General features: G+C 35.4%; 1 protein-coding gene across 1 annotated transcript in view; it reads left to right on the top strand.

Moving 5' to 3' along the window:
- Positions 1-2695: 2695 nt before the first annotated feature.
- The window catches only part of LOC122024601 (RNA pseudouridine synthase 6, chloroplastic-like), a 43168-nt gene continuing 26694 nt past the window's right edge, over positions 2696-19169 (top strand). The window contains exons 1-5 of the mRNA XM_042583258.1: positions 2696-2836; positions 3347-3679; positions 12997-13125; positions 14930-15184; positions 15340-15421. Of these exons, the coding sequence (XP_042439192.1) occupies positions 3423-3679; positions 12997-13125; positions 14930-15184; positions 15340-15421 (723 nt within the window). The 5' untranslated portion in view covers positions 2696-2836; positions 3347-3422. The remainder of the gene's footprint in view (positions 2837-3346; positions 3680-12996; positions 13126-14929; positions 15185-15339; positions 15422-19169) is intronic.

Below are 19169 nucleotides of genomic sequence, written 5' to 3' on the forward strand. Positions count from 1 at the left end.
TCCCAAGAATCATAATCTTGAGGATCATACTCGTCATTAATATGAGCAAATGATCTTGGGTGCCATGATCCATAAAAGATCGATCCTCATCAAGAGACAAGGATGGAATTAATTGAATAGAGGTGAGAAGAAGATGCAGTCATCCTTCTATTGTGTTGGCGGAACAACAATTATCTTCCAAGATGCAATCGGCTCCTCCCATAGTAGTTCATCCCTTGGAACACACTATGGTAGTTAAAAAGAGAGGAGAAGAGAGAACTCAAGAAAGAAAGAATGCTTGAGATCTAGAATGGGAGATCTCAATAATGTATTAACATTATTGTATTTATTATATTTGTTTATTTGTAAGAGATTTCTCCACCTTTAATGAGGTCTGGGGTTCGAATCTCGACAAAGTCGAGGTAAATACCTCCCTTATGTGCTAGTCACTATTACAAAGGCTAGTAGCCGCCCGTGATTAACCTCCTCCGTGTTGGCTTTGGGACGGGTTGGCGGGGGCGCTGGGAGTGAGTGTATTCGCCTTTTTTTTGCCACAAAGAACAAGAAAAATATTATTATATTTATGGTCACTTGCACTAATGGTTAGTAGTCACCCGTGATTTACGTCCTCCGTGTTGGCCTAGGGACGAGTTGATGGGAGCGCTGGAGGCGAGCGAATCACTTTTTTTTTTTACCACATAAGAATGAGGAAATATAGAGGTTCTTGAGAATGATCCATTTGATGGATCATAGGCCATGAAGTAAAAGCTTGGAAATTGTCGAACTACGTAAAATTATGTAAACACCCGCGTTTGTCTTTTTGTTTGTGTTCTTGTTATTTTTGCTGCATACTTTATTTTTGTGGAACGCTAACATTGTAGGAAGTAGTACTCACCCCTCTACCATATTAATCACATCGACACTTGATGATTTTTCGAAAGTGATGATAGCCATGCTAAAAGAAGACTAAAGAATTGAAGGCTAACGTTCCCAATGATATTCTAAGCGATTCTAAGCCCCTCTATAATCTTGATTTAAGCTTTTTATTGTGTTCCATTATAAATCTCCCAAGAGTTTATCAGAGGTTTCTCCATCTCTGAAAGAGTTCTCTAAAGGAGAAAGAATAGTGTCGGTTTAGGGATGATCCACTTGAAAGAATGATAGGTTGCCGAACCATGCTACATCTTAGGGTATTTATTTATATTCTTCTCTTTATTATTTTCATTGCTTTTGATTAAATAATCAAACTAAGATCTTGAGTAAGCATTGTGAAATCTTAAAGATAAGTGATGTTCGTTATTCACCCCTCTAACTTAGCCACATGATCTTTGTAAGATCTTCTCTTCCAGACGAGGGTTGTTGATGCCTCAACATTGAAGATGTTACAATGTTGCGTCATGTTATGCTAACACTATAAGCCTTCAAGGTTGCTTCACTTCCATCATATAATAGAAATTTTTTCTTATAAAATTCTTGTTGTCTTTCTATTGTGGTATTCAAAGCTATCGCAATAGGAAAAAAGTGAAAGAGAGTTTAAATGAAACTTAGGTCATTTAGATAATTAAAATTTATTTTCTTATTTGTTTAAGTGTAGAACCAAATACTTAATTTCTTTCTTTTTGAGATTGTGCACTCTCTTTAGGGTAACAATTAATGGGACACCATTTTTCAAAAATTAATTAATATAACGTTCCAATATATTTTTTGTTTAGAAAATATTCTTACTCTAGTGATGTTATATAGGTATGACATAGTTATTATAACGTGTTAAAATAAATCAACTCAATATTTTTTAATTCAACTTATCAAAAAAAAAAAAAAAAAAACTGTGCATAGGATGCAGGCCAATATAGAAAGATCTAATTTTCAAATGATTATAATTTTTTGATTCAGATATCAAATCGAAACTCTATTTGCTCTCACACGTAGCTCTTTCATACATTTATATTTGTTACCGAGTAAAGCTCATAACCATCAAATTTCAGTCCAAAAATATCTTTGAGGACCTGAACATAATTTTTACTATTTTTAATAATTTTTTATGATATTTATAATACTTTTTGACAATTTTACATATTATATTATGAGTCAAAGAACTATCAATATAAATATCTATTTAGTTGTTTGAGTAATTCTCCTTTTTATTGAATAAATTTTTTTTTATAAAATCTAAAGAACAATTTTTATCTTTTTCTTAAATTTTCTTCATCGTTAATATAATTATTATTCTATCCGACATTAATATAGAACATTTTTATATCAAAATATTGTTTATTATTTATATCAATATTACTTAAACTCATTTTTATTTATTCAATTGTGGCATGACCACTTCAAAACTATTATAACAACTTATTATATAACTGTTATAATATTGTAATAACTAAATCATAACTTCTACTAAATGTTGAAGTAATTTTAACTAAGGTAAACGATTTTAATTAATTTTGAATAATTTTAATAAAGTTAGTAAAAATTATTTTAATATAATAATATTTTTATACAATAATTTTGATTAATTTAAATTAGTTTATTTTCATCTATTTTAATAGTTATTATTTAAGTTAAATTGATATATTTTAATAAATTATAGTGGCTATAATAATATTAATTAAAATAAAAATATTTTTGAAATAAAAAATACAATAAAGTGCTGTTTTAATTTTTAATTTTAATTTTAAAAGGAGCAGCATTTTAAGGGCGCCTGCCTGCAAATATCCGAGTCACGCAAAAGATGGGTTCACTATCCTTTTAGATTCACTTGCTCCCGCCGTCGCCGCCACAGCCGCAGCCGCTGTCGCCGCCACAGCCGCAGCCGCTGTCGCCGCCACAGCCGCCGTCGCCGTCGCTTCCGTTGGTAGTCGTCTTCATCCCTTATTAAAATGTCTACCTCTGCCTCAAATCGATCCCTCGCTCAAGTGTTTTGTTTTTGACATTCAATAATCCATCTATGAGAAACCAAAACTAGAGGCAAAGAGTAGACTTTTTTTTTTATCTAGTTGACTTCTTCATGGCTAAATTGACTGTTGAACAACTAGTTTGAACATGTAGCAAATAGTGCCTTTGTTCTTTTATTATCTGTTCCTCAATATGAAGCTTCCTCTTGAATGGAAACTTTGAGACAAATCCCAGAGATCTATAATCAACATAAGTAAAAAAAAAGCAATAATCTGCTTACAATTATATATAACAAACTGCCTTTAATTGCTTGTGGTGGTAATTATATCATGTTAATTATTAGGTTAAGAATATTTTCAAATAATTTATTTTTTCATACCAAATTTTACCTTCTTGTCTAGATTCTTACATGACACAATTAAGTTGTCGAGGATTACATCATCTATATGACTAATCTCTTTTATTTCAGGTGAATGAAGCATATTCTAGCACCTCATTTCAGAGCAGGGTGGAAACAAGAACAGCATTAGGCAAAATAGAAGAGAATGATTGCTTCCTCATCTGGTTTTAATTTGATTCTTTCCAGCACATTGATCTCATCTATATGGAGGTCAAGTAGTCGTTGTTGCAGAGCTCTACATTCTCAAATGACTCTTGCTAACTCACTGAATGCGGGCTCTAACCACAAGTGCCATCACAGTCCTACAGAGCAACAACATTGGGTTTTGCAAAAGAAAACCTACATTGCACAGTCGACATTAGTGAAGGCATCTACCCTTGAAAGTGTCTGTTTAACTAATGGGTAATGCTTTTCTCCCTATTTGGTTGTATTTTCTTGATCTTGTGTTAGCAGGTGGTTTTGAATTTATTTATTTATTTTTTGGTTAGCCCTTATAGGATAATAAATGTGGTTGAACTCATCCATGAAGATCTAGAAGCTTCTCCTTAAGAAGAGAAGAACCATAGAAATAGATCTAAGGTGGCATATAATAAATGTAACCTTAGCTAGTTCAACTCGTAGTAAGGTGTCATGATTATATCGCCTTTCAAGTATTATGAGCACCTACTTCGAATATGTGATGCCAAAAGAGATGTTTGATGGCTCCACTTGGGATATAATATTACATGTATCATCCACGGTCAACTTGCCAAGTTAGAAGTTAATTTACTATGGGCATTGTTGGATGCTGAGTGGTTTCTCAACACTAACTAGTTAATGTGGTTGTCATCAGTTATCTATACGGAATCAACAATGGTTTATCTGATCTTTTTCAGGAAATCAGACATCTCATGAAGATTTAAGTTTAAAAAAACCTTAGAGAATTAAAAATTAATTAGAAATGTGTTAGATCTCACCAGAAAATGAACAACATTAATTGACTGTTAGTCAAATTAAGAATGCAAATGGATGATATTATTTGAAATTTGGTAAACCCAATTAATATAGCACTTTTAACTAATTTCAACTTGAATCCTAGAAAACTCACATGGAAGAAAGAAAGAGAAACTTGGTATCTCACTTGAATCTCTTATGTTATCAAAGCTTGACATATATTGCTCACTTGAACCTCTCATATAACCAAAGTTTTGAGACTTATTGCAAATTCAAGCATCACTTGTCAATCTTATGGCAACTTGCCAAACATGCCTCATCCATCTTTCTCAATCACTATGGATTCGGTGGGGTAAGTTTGTTGTTGACTAAAGTGAATACATTAATCTCTCTTGATTGTAGTAGCCTACAACTTTTCACTAAATAAAACTTGCTTCAAATGTAACTATCAAGTAAGTAATAAGAAAATTTTATCAAAATAATTTAATAATGTAGTGCAATTTGGGTATTCTTTTTTTTTTAATAAATTTGATATTAGATTCATTATGTTCTTATTTTTATTATTTACAAATGCTATATTAAGGAATCTGATCTATTATTTATTTATATGTAATAGATATATCATGGTTTGTGATACCGAGTGCGGAATTTGTTATTTCACATGTTGGCCGGTACTGGATGGAGCCATGAGGCAGCAACGATCTTGTGATGGCCACATGGAGACCTCTACAAGGCCGCGAGGCCACTGTGACCTCATGGCGACAGGACAAAGACCTTTGAGAGGTCGTGAGGCTGCTATGACCTTGCAGTAGCCACACAAAGGTCTCCATATAGTACCACTTGTTATTTTGCTTATTTTATTTTTCTTTTTTGTTTCCTCTTTCATTTTCTTATTTTTTTACAATTAATTCCTTTCTTTTCAATAATTTCTTTCCCTCTTTCATCTATTTTTCCCCTTCCTTTTAAGGATGAAAATAGAGACAAATTATTAAGAAAAGTATCTATGACAATTAAATATTAATAAAATATTTTTTATATTTTAAGAAGTATTGAAACAATTTCGGTATGGCACAATACAATACCAAAATTGTATTCTTCCGATCATAAATAGAAACTCCAACATAGCTTGAAATTTTAAACCTTGAGATATATCATGTAAAGTGTAATATGATTCTATTAGATAATGATATGATATTATTAGTATGATATTATTGATATTAGTTTAAATATTTTGTGCAATGATATGATACTGTTAATATGATATTACTGATATTAGCATAAATATATTGTGCAATTAATCTATTTTTATTATTGAGATTATGTATTATTAATAAATAATGATACATGCATCCTTAAAATATTAGAACATCTTTTGTAATACAATATATAAAATAAATAAACTTTATCTCTTTTTGTCTTTTTGTTGCTGTTAACCATTGCTTGGATTTTTTTTTATCTTACTCCAAGACTAATACTGATTTTGACAAGTCTTTAGTCTTTAGTTGAATTTGGAATGTCTCAACTACTAATCGTCCTGCTATGTTTGTTCTCCATATGAAAAAAATTGTATTGGCCATTGATACGGGTTATGGCGAGTGGGTTTAGGAGATGACGTGGAGGTCAAAGCAAGATGAGGTGGCGGTCAAAGTAGAGATAGAGTGGTATTCGTTATTTGGTTCTGCTGATCACTTAGCCTCGGAATCCTTAAATCTCGTCCGTGTAGTTCCAAAGCAGAACGCTCGTATAGGGTCAATCAGTTACAAGCCTGGGAAGATATAAGAACTCTAAGGCCTTATGATGAAAATAAGAAATAGGGCGCTGGGTCAGTTAATAGTCGGTTGGACTTAGAAGAATTCGGCCGGATGAAAGGTCGCTTAGGCTCTATGTATTTAAGCCTTATATAAAGCTCTTAACATATGATCGAGCGGGCAAAGGCCGATCGAATGTAAGACTTTCTATGGGCGCTCGACCGGGCAAAGCTCGGGCGGGCCTAAAGGTAATTAACCCTATAAAACTCTTAATATACGATCGGCCGGGCAAAAACTGATCGAACATAAGGTTCTTTATAAACACCCGACCGGGAAAGGCCCGAGCGGATCCAGACATACTTAACCTTATATATATATATATATATATATATATATATAGCTCTCGATATGCGTTCAGCCGCGTAAAGGTTGAACAAACATAAGGTTATCTATGAATACCTGGTCGGGCAAGACCCGAGCGGATCCAGAGATACTTAACTTTATATATATAGCTCTCGATACGCGTTCGGCCGGGTAAAGGCTGAACGAACATAAGCTTCTCTGTGAACTCGGCCGGGCAAGGCCTGGGTGGACCCAGAGATACTTAACCTTATATATATAGTTCTCGATACGCGTTCGGCTGGGTAAAGGCGGAACAGACATAAGGTTCTCTAAACACTCGGCCTGGCAAGGCTTGGGCAGACCCAGAGGTACTTAACCTTATATATATATATATCTCGATACACGTTCGATAGTGTAAAGGTTGAACGGATATAAGGTTCTCTGTGAACACCTGGCCATGCAAGGCTTGGACAGACTTAATAACATTTTGTCTCATAAAATTCTTTATACATACACTATCATTCGGATGAGGATAGATTGGACATATGACTCTCTGTATATGCCTGACCTATTAAAGGTTGGACGGGTTTAAATTATCTGAAGGTATAGTACTCCTAAAATATAGTTCTAACATACATGCTTTATGACCCCAAGTAAACTTATGGTATAATAAGGGTATTATATTAGTTTCTGAACAAGTTTTTGCAATATTTAATGTATGATTGAGCAGATTAATACAATGACAAGTAAGATAGCCTGCCTGGTGGAGCGGCTAAGATGTGTTGGCAAACAGCATACAACATTTTGACAGTCTGTCATAATTGTCGGGGAATATTCCCTTGAAATCTCCTTTGAAAACTAATTGGTTTCCCATTAATGAGTTAGTTATAATTCTCCTTCAACAACTTCAGTAATGATATAGAGCATAAACGACAAAAGAGGTACATTTGTGGGTAGAAAAAAAATTTCTCAAAACTATCATGAAACACCCAAGTTGTACTTTCTTCTATTACCTAACAAACTCTATCAAACCGGGGACCACTTCACGATTGCGGAGGTTATGTGAGGTGGTATAAAAAGGAGAATTCTCTCCGCTGGCAAGGTACGCAAACATTTACATATGAAGTCTTACTTTCTTGCACTTTCGTTACTGTTCGTCTTCCACTTTTCAAGAGAGGAGACTGACTTGAGCGTCGGAGAGCCTAGCTAGGGGTTCCATCTCGGTCTTAGGTCACTAACGCTTTGTTGGCTCGTCTGATTGTGCGCAGGATCGTTGAGGAGTTCATTCAGATCTCGAGACGCTCATTATTCTTCAACCAACCACCTATCAGAGCCAGCGCACCATCTCATAGCCTTCAGACAGGATCAAGTTTGGCGTCGTCTGTGGGAATCTTCGCCTGAATCTGAAGCTTTGCGATGGAGGCTGGAAAACTCAATATCGTCACCTTAACACAGGAAGATCTGGAGTTGTTCATCAACGCCAGAGCGCAGAGGAGGTTTGGATTGAACAATCAGTTATCAAATTCTTATGACAACATATTATTTGCAGATTTGGTATCCCACATAAGCTGGTTTCTGATAATAGAAGGAAATTCTAAGGCAGAAAAATTCAAGAATGGTGTTTGGAATATGGTATTACCCAAACCTTCACCTCTGTGGCTTATCCACAGAGTAATGGGCAAGCTGAGGTAACAAACAGGAAAATTGGCTCAAAACTATATTAGATCATGTTAGAAGAAGTTGGGTGGACAAATTACCTAGTGTTATGGGCATATTGCACAACTCCCCGAGAATCGGGTATAACTCTTTTTCATTTGGTTTATGGCAGTGAGGTCGTAATCCCGATCGAAATTGACGTGGAATCCGATCAAAGGCGCTTATATGACGAAAATAATGTTGATCGGCGTCTTATGAAACTCGACTTGATAGAAGAAGTACGGGACTAGGCAGCAGCTTGGCTTATATTATATCGTTAAAGAATGAGATAAATTATAACAAAAGGGTTATTCTTATATTCTTTCAGGTGGGCGATCTAGTCTAGAAACATATCAAGCCGGTAAGATATGTTAATAAGCTGGAGCCACAATGGGGAGGACCCTATAGGATGGTACAAAAGCTCATCTCTGGTTATTACTATTTAGAAGATGTTGAAGGCCAGAGATTAGATGGACCTTGGAGTGTCAATCATTTACAACCTTATAGAGCTTGACAAGTATGCCTATAACTTACTTTGTATTTTGCTTAATATATTTAATGAAAAGTATAGGCGAAATTATAACAGTCAATCAGTTGTGATAAACAGACGACTGGAGACTTTAAACCTCACAGTCGATCGGTCGCATCAAACAGACGGTCAGAGATTAGTCGATTGGTCGCTTCAAACAGATGGCTGGAGACTTTCAACCCTACATCGATCAATCATGATAAACAGACGATCAGAGACTTTAAACCTTCCAGCCGACCGTCACATAAATAGACGGCTGGAGATTTTAAACCTTACAGTCGATCGATTGCGTTAAACAGATGACGGGAGACTTTACATTAAACAGACGGTTGGAGATTTTAAACCTTACAGTCGATCGATGGCGTTAAACAGACAACGGGAGACTTTAAACCTTACAGTCGATCGATTGCGTTAAACAGACGATCGGAGACTTTAAACCTTACAGTCGATCGGTGGTATCAAACAGACGGCCGGAGACTTTAAACATTATAGTTGATCGGTCGCGTTAAACAGACGGTCGGAGACTTTAAACCTTATAATCGATCGGTCGCGTCAAATAGATGGCCGGAGACTTTAAACCTTACAGTCAATTGATCGTATTAAATAGATGGCTGGAGACTTTAAACCTTACAGTCAATCGGTTGCGTTAAACGGACAGTCGGAGACTTTAAACCTTCCAGTCGGTCGCATTAAACAAACGACCGAAGACTTTAAACCTTACCGTTGATGGTCGTGTTAAACAGATGATCGGAGATTTTAAACCTTCCAGTCGATCGGTCGCAATAAATAGACGATCGGAGACTTTAAACCCTATAGTGGATCAGCCGCTTTAAACAGATGACCAAAGACTTTAAACTCTACATAGTTAAGCTCGACTTTAAATTTCATAAAGTTGAACTATGACTTTAAATCATATTCATTCCAAATATCATCAAAGATATAAATATCCGATCGGTTTACTTCGCTCGGCATCATAGATCCGACCGGTCTATTATTCAGTCCGGGAATTCATCATGAAATATTTACAAATATCTGATCTATTTATTTCGTTCGGCATCAGAGAGCCGACCGATTTATTATTCAGTCCAAGAATTCATCATGAAATGTTTACAAATATTCGATCTATTTATTTCGTTCGGCATCACAGATCTGACCGACTTATTATTCAGTCCTGGAATTCATTATGGAGATTGTTTGCATCTCTTTCGACTAAGACTTGAAGAAGAGGCTAGTGATATGGGTTATGACAAGTGGATTTAGGAGATGACGTGGAGGCCAAATCAAGATGAGGTGGTGATTAAAGTGGAGATAGAGTGGTATTCGTTATTTGCAAGTCTGTTGATCGCTTAACCGCGAAATCTTTAAATCTCGCCCTCGTAGTTCCAAAGCAGAATGCTCGTATAGGGCCGACCAGTTGCAAGCCTTATGATGAAAATAAGAAATAGGGCGCTGAGTCAGTTAATGGTCGGTCGGACTTAGAAGAATTTGGTCATATGAAAGGTCGCTCAGGCTCTATGTATTTAAGCCTCTTAACATATGATTAGCCGGGCGAAGGCCGATCGATCGTAAGACTTTCTATGGGCGCTCTACCAGGCAAAGCTCGGGCTGGCCTAAAGATAATTAACCCTATAAAACTCTTAACATACGATCGGCGGGGCAAAGGTCGATCGATAAGGTTCTTTGTGAACACCCGGCCGGGAAAGGCCCAGGCGGATTAGAGATAGTTAACCTTATATATATATAGCTCTCGATAAGCGTTCGGCCGGGTAAAAGGTGAACGAACATAAGGTTCTCTGTGAACACTCGGCCAGGCAAGGCCCTGACGGACCTAGAGATACTTAACGTTATATATAGCTCTCGATACGCGTTCGGCCGGGTAACGGCTGAACGAACATAAGGTTCTCTGAGAACACCCCATCGGGCAAGGCCCGGGCAGACCCAGAGATACTTAGCTTTATATATATATAGCCCTCGATATGCGTTCAGCTGGGTAAAGGCTGAACGAACATAAGGTTCTCTATGAACACCCGGTCGGACAAGGCTCGGGTGGACCCAGAGATACTTAACCTTATATATATAGCTCTCGATATGCGTTCGGCCGGGTAAAGGCTGAACGGACATAAGGTTCTTTGTGAACACCCGACCAGACAAGGCCTGGGCGGACCCAGAGGTACTTAACCTTATATATATAGCTCTCGATATGCGTTTAGCCGGGGAAAAATTCTCTGTGAACACCCGACCGAGCAAGGCTCGGACGGACTTAATAACATTTCGTCTCATAAAATTCTTTATACATACACTATTGTTCGGATGAGGATAGATTAAACATATGACTCTTTGTATATGACTGGTCTATTAAAGGTTGGACAGGTTTAAATTATCTGAAGGTGTAGTACTCCTAAAATATAGTTCTAACATACATGCTTTATTACTCCTCAAGTAAACTTATGGCATAATAAGGATATTATATTAGTTTCTGAACAAGTTTTTGCAGTATTTAATGTATGGTTGAGCAGATTAATACAATAACAAGTAAGATAGCCAGTCTGGTGGAGCGGCTAAGATGTGTTCAGCAAGCAACAGCAGACAATATTTTGACAACGTGTGATAATTATCGGACAATATTCCCTTGAAATCTCCTTTGAAAACTAATTAGTTTCCATTAATAAGTTAGTTACAGCAGCGTTCTCCTTTAACAACTAATGATGTGGAGCATAAACCACAAAAGAGTTATGGGTAGAAAAAAGATTCCTCGGAACTATCATGAAACAGCAGGTTGTACTTTCTTCTATCACCTAACAAACTCTAACAAATCGAGGGTCACCTCACGATTGCGGAGGTTATGTGAAGTGGTATAAAAGGAGAATCTTCTCCGCTAGCAAGGTACGCAAACATTTGCATTTGAAATCCTACTTTCTTGCACTTTCATTACTGTTCTTCTTCCACTTTTCAAGAGAAGAGACTGACTTGAGCGTCGGAGGGCCTAGCTAAGGATTCCCACCCCGATCTTAGGTCACTAACATTTTGTTGGCTCGTCTGATTGTGCGCAGGATCGTTGAGGAGTTCATTTAGATCTTGAGAAGCTCATTATTCTTCAACCAACCACCCATTGGAGCCAACACACCATCTCATAGCCTTCAGACAGGATCAACCATCATAAAATTTAACCCCATTTGTCATGACCCGTCTCCCAATCCTAACATGTGAGGTGGAATTCACTTGTCATCAAGACTATTCCATTAACATCTTATGTGTTGGATATGACAAGACATCATAAGGTGCATTCATATGATACAACCCAAAGTTAAGTATCAATGATTAAACATGTGTAAGCATGTAAAATATGCTTGATTTTACAAGTGAAAATGTCTAAAAATACTAAAAAAAAAAGGGTACATAAAAGAACTCGTAAATAACTGAAGTAATTAAAAAGGTAAACGACAAACCCTCACGGGGCAGCGAATAATTTCTGAAAAGTCTGAGAACAGATTGTGTCCCAGAGCAACCTAAGGTCTTAGTTTGACACTTGCTTTGGTATATGCTGAGTAAAGACAAGAAAATATGTTAGCTAGGGAAGTAGCTAGTAGGAATGCTACATATTTCACATATAATAGTAGGAAAATGAAAAATATATATATATTACAATATGTATGAAAGCTAGCAAGGTAAAGTGTGTGGTATTGTCTGATTAAGCTAACAACACTATTTAGTAGTTGATGAGCTCAACTATCAAAATAGTTATCCTTATAATTTAAACATCTAATATGTAAAAAAATATTATTACTCAGATTTTTTGAAACTCCAAACTAATAAACAAATAGTATTATAAACACATGCTAATATTATATCCTTTAGGTAAAGTTAAAGGAACAAAATCATAATCGAACCTTAGACAAATTTGTAAATTTTATTCATAAACTGTTTATAAGTTTTTTGGATGAGTTAAAGTTTTCAAGTTTCTTTTTGTTTTATATACTGCTTTATATCGAACCTCTTATAGAGTCAAATATTGATCATATTTGCGAACATTGTATTCATTTGCATCCCTATTGGTGAGCAAGCAACTTGCTGAAATGCAACTCCGCACAACTAATTTGCATAAGAGAAGGATCAAAATAGGAGAGAGCAAGTGGTGTAGGAAGGAGATTGTAGTCCATGACAATTTCGTCTAGTGCTGGTTTCAATTTTGGTCACAGGCTGAAATATTTAATCCTTTGTTTAATGTTATATGTTGCAATCCTTCCTTGGGACTCCGCATGGAGGGAGATTCGTGCACCGGGCTGCCCTTTTTTTTGTTGCAACGAAAATCTATATTCTATATACGCTACTTTAGAAAACTAATTTATTCTAATACTTTAAACATTTAGTTTACACTTTGTAGTCCAATGTTATGAGTCATTTTTATGTTTGTATAAACAAACTTGACTCTACTAATGATATCTATCTACTTAATATACACTGTTTTGGTTCAGGTATCCAGAGTATAGTCGATTGCTTCCATGCCCATCACACAATCAGTTTCCAAGAATTGAGCACCTTGTAGTCCTAGAAGAAGGATTTATTCTTGATTATATATCTAAAGCATTGAATCTTCCTCCTCTGTAAGTATATTTCTTTACCTTGTTAACAGGGAGTCTATATATATAATATTTATGCCCATAAATATTTATTATATCATATAATGAACAGCTAGCTGTACTTGTTCTTGATATGTTGCAAAAAAAGGCTTCTCGAGCAATCAAAATGAGGAACAAAGTTAACATGTCTATTATTCCCTGCTGGTTATGATATCATTGCTATATAAATTGGGTCCACTTTCAGTAGCTCAACTTTTCAGAATATGAAACTCTGGTGTGAATTAATATGATACCATAGCTAGGTTATGATTCTAAAATCCTTCATTTGCTCTTTCTTGGGCATTTCTTTGGGTTTTCTCCTGATTCTTGTTCTTGGATTTTGTCCAAGTTTAATCCATTGATGTGAAATAATAATCGTGAGATACAAAATGAAATTAACTTCCAATTAGTGATTTTTTAAACATATTTTGGTTCACGAGATGGATAAGTATCATTCACCTAGATTAAATGATGGAGAAACATGTTGAAACAAAACATGCCTAAAAATGAATTAGAAGGATTTGCCCTTGAAGTCATTTGTGCATAATATCATTATTATCATCGTCATCAGGTCCATCAAGCCATGTTTTCCCTAATTTATTAAGGGCCTTTAATATTATTACGTCATTGATAAACTCTAATAGATCAATTAGATTATTTTTTATTACAATAAATATTTTCTTTATTATCCCTTAAGTTTTCACTTTGATGGATTCAACTCTTCAACTATAGTATCTATTAGCCTTTAAATATGTTCATATCATCACAATTTTTTTCTATCATTTTATCATCTATTGGAGATACATTGAACTTCCCAGAGATGATTCGAAGTGGCAATCAATATCTATTGGCACGACTTAGCTGGATTATTCTAATTGTCAACTGATATTATTCCGAAACAGACTTATATCACTTGTCACCCATGCTGACATGATTTCAGTCATAATCATAAGGCATAACCTATATCATTTGGTATTCTGGAATTAGCCAAGAAATAAAGATTCTCGTTCAATGACTCATCTTATCTTTTGATTGCGCCTAACAATCACAAGAGAGATGAAATACTATAACGAGAGGTGAGTGGAAGCACCAACTTCAGCATCAACAATAACAAAGAGGAGTGTCAAATTTAGAAAAATCAATTTGTATCCATATCCTATATCTATGCCATGCCTATTAGAGTTCTAATGTGTCATTCTAACTCTCATTGATATACTTAGGGACTTACGAAGAAATTAATTCTAATACTAGATATCATGGGGAATTATTTAGTTTAGATCTTGGAAAATTATGAGGTTGATCTCGTTAAGATTCTACAAAAATCATTGCTCCCATCTTGTTAGGTATCAGGATTCTAAACCTAAACCACCCCATATTTTGGTGTCATTATCTATTATTTGTTATATTTTCTTTAACTTGTTATTCAAATTTTGTAAATTGATTTTAAAAGCTTCTGTAGGCTCAAATTTGAAAATAAATAATCTACACGAAATAAGATTCTCGAATCAAAACTCTTGACACAAATGTGCTTTGAAGTATGTTGGTGTGTGCCAAATATCGGCATGAGATGGTATTGAAATCATATCACTTTCATAAAATATGGAAATGGTATGTAACAATATTTAAATTTTGGCAGATTCTACATAATCTACTTAGATATTTTAGATAAATCCCATTACTCCATTTCATGATATTGCTACAATGTTTTCACAGTAATTATAGAAGAATTTGGGTGTCAGGTTTTCTTCTGTTATCTAGATGATGATAAACTACAATTTCATGTATGAAGGTTCGTTGCAGATCTCGTCCATTTTGGAGCTGTGCATTATGCATTGGTGTGCCCAAAGCCACCTCCAACCGCCACTCCCGAGCAATTTCAAATCTACAAAGAAGTAACAGAACCTTCAGTATTGAAGAAGAGATCATCAATCAAAGGGAAAACTGTGAGAGAAGCACAAAAAACATTTAGAGTTACCGATGCAAATCAGTTTGTTGAAGCAGGAACCTACTTGCGTGTGCATGTACACCCAAAACGCTTCCCTAGGTAACTCTTTAAGTTTACCTTCACTGTACTGATATCCAGTTTTGTAGGATATAGTGTTTTTGCCAATAATATCATACACCAAATGATGATGTATATTCCAATTTTTCTTTGAAATTGTTGATCTGCATTTTTGAATGACATGGAAATGCAATCAGGTGCTATGAAATTGATTGGAATTCGAGAATAATCGCAGTTACTGATACATTTGTCATCCTTGACAAACCTGCTGCAACTTCAGTATGTAATCTCTTTTCTTTCAGCACCCTATATTTGATCCATCTAGAATGTATGTATAGCAGCTTCCTTACTGTTAACTCCTTATTTTGATGTAAGCTGGTCATATATAAAAATATAGATGAAGAATATAACACCAAATATATGATTCTTACTAACACCTCCCTTGTTTTTGATGAACGGGCGGGTTTAATACTTGAGCTCTTCCTTACCATATTTATTAAAGTAAATGGGCCGTCGTTGCGGAGGCGTCGCCGGAACCTAGCGGTCGCTACAGAGGCGTCACAGGAGCCCCGAGATCACTATAGAAGCATCACGCGAGCCCTACAGCCTCTGCAAAGGCGTCGTGAAGAGCCCCGTGGCCTTCGCAAAGGCGTCGTACAAGCCTCGCGGAGGCCTCATGCGAGCCCGCTAGGGCGCGGAACAAGAAGGGCATCGCGAGACGTGCGGCAAGGTCGCGCGAGGGAGGTAGGAAACTAATTTAGGTTTTAATTAAAGTTATATTAAAATTTCAATCACTCCTAGCTATAATAGAAATAATCTCAGTAGGTTTGATTAAACCAACTATCTTATTAACTTAATATATTTATTTATTTACCATATGAGGTGCCACAATCTCATTTTTTTCTTTTTAAAAATTATTTTATATATTTTTTAAATATTTAGATTAATTTTTAATTTTTAGTTAATATATTTTATATTTTAAAAAAATACTAAAATCATATCAACACGGCATGATACAGAACAGAAACCGTATTGTTTTGGTTATAGACTGAAACTTTGATACGAGTCGAGATTTTAAACCATGGTTTTTATTGTAAAGTATGGATGGCTTCTTTGCCTCCAAGCAGCTAGAGAAGCCTCCTCTTGATAGATATTGTTTTATCTCATGTAGGCACTTATACTATTTTTATGACATATTCCACTATGTACTTACACTATATTCCTCTTGTCAAATATTATATTTGGACCCTTGATACAAGCATCTCTAAACATGTCTAATAACATCCACTATTTTTCTCATCATGTGTCCCTCACTTTGCCAATGTCATGCTTGCTAATATTTCTTTCACATTGGCAAAAGCAATGGGCATTACCTCCATCTGCTCTTATAGTCAAACCTTCTAATCTTCCTGTACAAATCCTCAAATGTTATTTGAGTCGAACTAATCCTAGAAGATTATGCTTAGCTTAGTTTATCTGATCGTAAGAGTCTTGAGTATTAGTTTGACATTTATTTACAGTGTTATAAAGGTGCTTGTGTATCATTCTCATAAGTTCATTTAAATATTTGACATCCTAACGGATTTGTTGTATACTTGGTTTCAAATATTTCAATATTTTTATTAAAACTATTCAATATAATTTCTTATTGAAATGTCATTTTTGTAGGATCGGTGCACATGTGAGAGGGGGTGAATCACGTGACTTTTAAAAATTTATATTTTTTCAATTTTATAAAACAAGTACGTAGCGGAAAACTAAAAACAAAAATAGAACACAACCACAAGAACTCGAGGAGTTATTCGGAGCCTTCGGCGACTCCTACTCCAAGACCCACTATCCCTCAGACCATATCGACGGATAATCCACTAAAAATCTCTTCCGGAATTGCCGGAAGAGGGAATCGAATACAAAATATAGAAGGAAGGGAAGTGTAACAACCTACACTCCCTTTTTGCAAGTAATAAAAAGATTTACAATAATAGTAAATTATTACAAACACTATAGAATCTGAGCGCGCTTGTGTGTCGGTGTTGGTCTGCTGGCAGCGGTTGGATGTCTCGGAGCAATAGTGCACCAGCAGGGCAAAGTCGTAGCAGGAGAAGAATCGTTTGAAGATTGTAATTCAGTTATTCCTTTGTGCTGCTTGGACTGGCCTCCAACTCGAAGTTTTATCCCTTCAGATTCGGTCGCAATAAACAGCGCGAACATCAGCTTTTATCCATTCAAGGGCGCTTTTCATGCTCTCCAAGGCGCCTCTGAAGCACTATGAGGCGCCTCCAGCGCTCTCCAAGGCGCCTCCCCGCTGCGACAAGTTTATCCTTGAGCATCCACGCGAGGGCACCTCCACGCCACTCCGAGGCACCTCTATGACCCTTCGAGGCACCTCAGACACTGTTCATCCAAGTCTTAACTTGGTTTTTGCTCCTGCAAAAATATGTTAGGCTAACAGAAGACTATTTAACCTGCAAAACAAAGTTAGCATAATTTATAAGCATTAGTAATTAGATCTTGTCTTCCTGAGACTAGGATCTAGTCACGGTCTTAGTCTTGGTTTCTAAAATGGGCCTAAATTGGACCAGGGCATAAAGTCCCTAATTGGGACTCGCCCTCACTGGATCATCTCCTCCCGTGACTTATCTTACTATACAGAATCGCTTAACTTCATCCCATCAAGTCTTCCCGCCAGTTGTCAGGTCCGCAGACCCAACTGGACTTCATCCATCAGGTCCCGCGAATCTGACCAGACTTTCCGTCAGATATCGGGTCACTCCTTGACCTATCAGAATTTCTACACCAGCTATCAGGTCCCCTCCAGACCTAGCTGGATTTCAGCCTGGTGTTAAACTCATCAAGTCCTGCACACTTGGTAGAAAGGTAACGATCACGTAACATCTAACTTTAATCCATTTTTCATTAATAAAAACTCATGTTTAATCATTGGTGCCAACTACACTAACAATCTCCTCCTTTTTGATGGAATGACAAACTGAGTTAAAGTTAGAAAAATATGCAAAAAGAAATGGAAAAAAACGATTTAAGAGAAATTAATTGATCTTGAATTTCTGTTTTATTGTCTTAATCATCTTAGGGTTAAGTTTTCAAATTTTCCCGATTTACCTTTGTTTTTTCCTTAAACTCTTACCCTCCACCTTTGGCATTCATCAAAAAAATATGCAACTAAACAAGAGAAAGTATAAAACAAGTAAATAGATGAAGTGAGCACATCAAGCAATAAACTCTTCAAAGGTAAGATTTTTCATAAGAAAAATTACAAGTTTATTTTAGGGAGGATTTGCCAAATATAAAAATTTCAAGTATTTTGTAAGGCAGTTTTCAAAGCACAAGTTTTAAAAAATTATTAGGAAAGTGCTTCAAAGAAATTTGCAAACCACTTTTCAAAATATTTTTTAAAATAATTCTTCAAAGTAGTGTTGCAAAGTAATTTTAAAGTTAATATTCAAAGCAACTCTTAAAGTAATTTATTACTTTTCAAAACATTTTTCAAAAAGTGTTGCAAGAATTTTTCAAAACATTTTTCAAATATAAGAAATTTCAAGTAATTTTCAAAACAATTACAAAAGAATTTTCAAACCAAAATTTTGCAAAAATTTGCAAGAAAAAATTTTTAAACATAAAATTTTGTAGCATATTTTCAAAGGGAAATTTTGAAAAAAAAAATTATCAAAGCAGTTTTCAATGTCTTTTTCAATCCAAAATTCAAGTAATTTTCATCAATTTTTTTTAAGTAAAATTTAAGCATTGTAAAGCATTTTTCAAAAATAAGTTATTTTAAAGTAATGGTTTTTCAAGGAACTGGTCAACATTTTTCAAAATACTTTGCCGGTAAAAAAAATTTCAAAGTAAAATACTTTGAAAGTAATTTTCAAATATCTTCCCCTTAACCTGTTATTACTTTTAGAAATAATATTCATTTAAAAATTATTCTTAAATATCTAACCTGGAGTTACTAACTAACTACTAGAAAATAGTAGCGTTCACTTGGTTAATCAAGTTAAGTATACGT

Source organism: Zingiber officinale, chromosome 9B (genome assembly GCF_018446385.1).
Source record: "Zingiber officinale cultivar Zhangliang chromosome 9B, Zo_v1.1, whole genome shotgun sequence".
Classification (NCBI taxonomy): Eukaryota; Viridiplantae; Streptophyta; class Magnoliopsida; order Zingiberales; family Zingiberaceae; genus Zingiber; species Zingiber officinale.